Source organism: Protobothrops mucrosquamatus, unplaced genomic scaffold (genome assembly GCF_001527695.2).
Source record: "Protobothrops mucrosquamatus isolate PMUCROS unplaced genomic scaffold, P.Mucros_1.0 scaffold2613, whole genome shotgun sequence".
Classification (NCBI taxonomy): domain Eukaryota; kingdom Metazoa; phylum Chordata; class Lepidosauria; order Squamata; family Viperidae; genus Protobothrops; species Protobothrops mucrosquamatus.
Window position 1 is genome coordinate 142,630 of NW_015388667.1, and position 2,289 is coordinate 144,918.

Sequence of the window (2,289 nt, forward strand, 5' to 3'; positions counted from 1 at the left end):
TCCAAGTAACATTGGACCCTGACCGGAACCATCCGTAGGTGAGCTGCCAGGACCGCTAGGATCTTGGTAAACACCCTGGGAGCCGATGAAAGGCCAAAAGGAAGGGCCCTGTATTGGTAATGTTGACCTTTGTAAGCAAACCTTAGAAACCGGCGGTGGGCGAGAGAGATGGGGATGTGAAGATACGCTTCCGTGAGATTGATGGACGTCAGGAAGTCTCCTTTTCTTACGCTTCCCAAGATGGATCGGAGTGTCTGCATCTTGAACTTGCGGTAAACAAGATGGTAATTTAAACCCTTGAGATCCAAGATGGCCCTCCATCCCCCCGACGACTTGGGAACGACAAAGAGGATGGAGTAAAATCCCCGACCTCTCTGGTCCACCGGAACCGGTTCTATGGCCTGTATGTCCAGAAGGTGTTGGACGGCGTCGCCCATCAGCTTCCTCTTTATTCGATTTCGAGGGTAAGGGCAAGAGACAAAGTGAGTCAGGGGATCGGAGATGAACTCCAAATAGAGGCCGTTGCGTATGGTGTTGAGCACCCATGAGTCCGTGCTGGTAGCTTCCCATTGGTGGGCAAAGAGAGATAGTCTGCCCCCTATGGGAATGACCGTCAGGGAGTCACTTGGAGCGCCGGAATGGACGGCCGCTCCCCCGAAAGGGCCGCTTACCCTGAAATTGTTGCCTGGGTTTAGCCGTTTGTGCATCGTATTGTCTGTCCTGCCTGTCCTGCCTGGCCGGAAAGGGACGAAAAGGTTGAAAGGACTGGTTGTAAGTGTACCTGTTGTTAGACCGAAAGGACTGTTTGCGGGGATAAAAGGTCTTACGTTTCTCCGACTTGTTCAGAATGTGGTTGAGGACCTTGCGCTTGTCCTTATTTTCAGTAAGGTACGGTTCCAATGCCCCACCAAACAGTTTGCCTCCTTGGTATGGGGCCGATGACAGGCGCCACTTTGATTTGACGTCAGCACGCCAATGCTTCAGCCAAAGCATACGCCGTCCCGTGACGCTGGATGCCATAGCCTTGGAGGCAAACCTGGTGGCTTGGAGAGATGCATCTGATGCATATTCAATGGCCGCTATCATTTTACTAAGGTCTTGGTGAGAGCGGACATCCTCAGCTGGGGTCCGGGCCTGAAGCTGTTTGAGCCAGCGATGGGCGGATTAAAGAATGAAGCGGAGGAAGCCGCTCTAATCGCCCAAGCCGCCGCCTGATGGGTCTTACGATAAGCGAGTTCAGACTTACGGTCCTCCGCTTTGAGGGCTTCAGAGACGTCTCCGGGTATGGCGGTGGAAGAGACCAGTGGACCGAAAGGTTCATCCACTGCCGGTACCTCCAATGCCTCTTCCAGCTCCTTAGCTACATTATAAAGTCTCTTGTCAGTAGCGCTAGGCAGAGGGAGGGAAGCTGGAGAAGCCCATTGCTTCTGTATAGCTGTCATGAACATGGGAGGGCATGGGATGCGATGTTGAGCCGCCACTGGTTCAGTAAAATTGGGATCTAACTCTGGATCCGGGGAAACAGTGGCCGCCATTGAAGGAGGCTCAGAACCCCGGTGGGCTGTGGATGCGACCTTTCAGAGCAGAGTGACGAAAGCAGAAGGATTAAACATGCCACTGAATGCTGGAGCATCAGGGGAAGTCTCCTCCTCCTCAGACATTGGAAACCCTTGGTCAGTGCCCTGGTCGTGGAGGGATAGGCCCTCTGAGTACGAGGAACCTGATGGTGAGGAAGGTGCTTCATAAGTCTCCTCATCCTGACCTTGTACAGGTATGGGATTCACAATCGGAGGTCTAGGCGGAATAGCCCTGGCGTTCAAGGCGCTGTCAACTGCATGCGCAATCAAGAAGGCCAGGCGCTCCTCCGAAGGCATGGGGACAGACTCCATAGGACGGAGGCCTGCAGCTGTAGGAGTGAAAGTCGCCTCTGGAAGGCAGAAATGTGACCGCGGAGCAGGAGGTACGGGGGAATGAGAGAGTTCTCCCGTAGTCCATCCCCTCGGGGAAAAAGCGGGAGGTCCCAAGGGTAGAGTGTATGTTAATCCCGCAGTTTGGGGGGGATCTAGTCTAGCTGCCTTTTGTGCTCTAGAAAACTCCTTTTCTAGAGCCTGATGTCTCCGGTTTGCTTGTTTGTCTGCCCTCTTGGAGGTCTTGTTCGAAGACCTGCCCTTGGTTTTAGATACAGGCATGTCAGGACCCTCCAGACTGGGTGGAGCGACAGACATTAAAGTGGATGGAGGAGGCGCAGCGCCTTCTGAAGAAGAATTGGTAGCCTCCATTCTCAGATAG

At 53.7% G+C, this 2,289-nt stretch overlaps 1 protein-coding gene across 1 annotated transcript in view; it reads right to left on the reverse strand.

Moving 5' to 3' along the window:
• The window catches only part of LOC107296043 (mRNA-decapping enzyme 1A-like), a 20,079-nt gene extending 18,993 nt beyond the window's left edge, over positions 1-1,086 (reverse strand). Inside the window, exons 1-2 of the mRNA XM_015825383.1 lie at positions 782-1,086; positions 390-672 (exon numbers count right to left, since the gene is read on the reverse strand). Of these exons, the coding sequence (XP_015680869.1) occupies positions 390-672; positions 782-1,086 (588 nt within the window). The remainder of the gene's footprint in view (positions 1-389; positions 673-781) is intronic.
• Between the last annotated feature and the right edge of the window lie 1,203 nt (positions 1,087-2,289).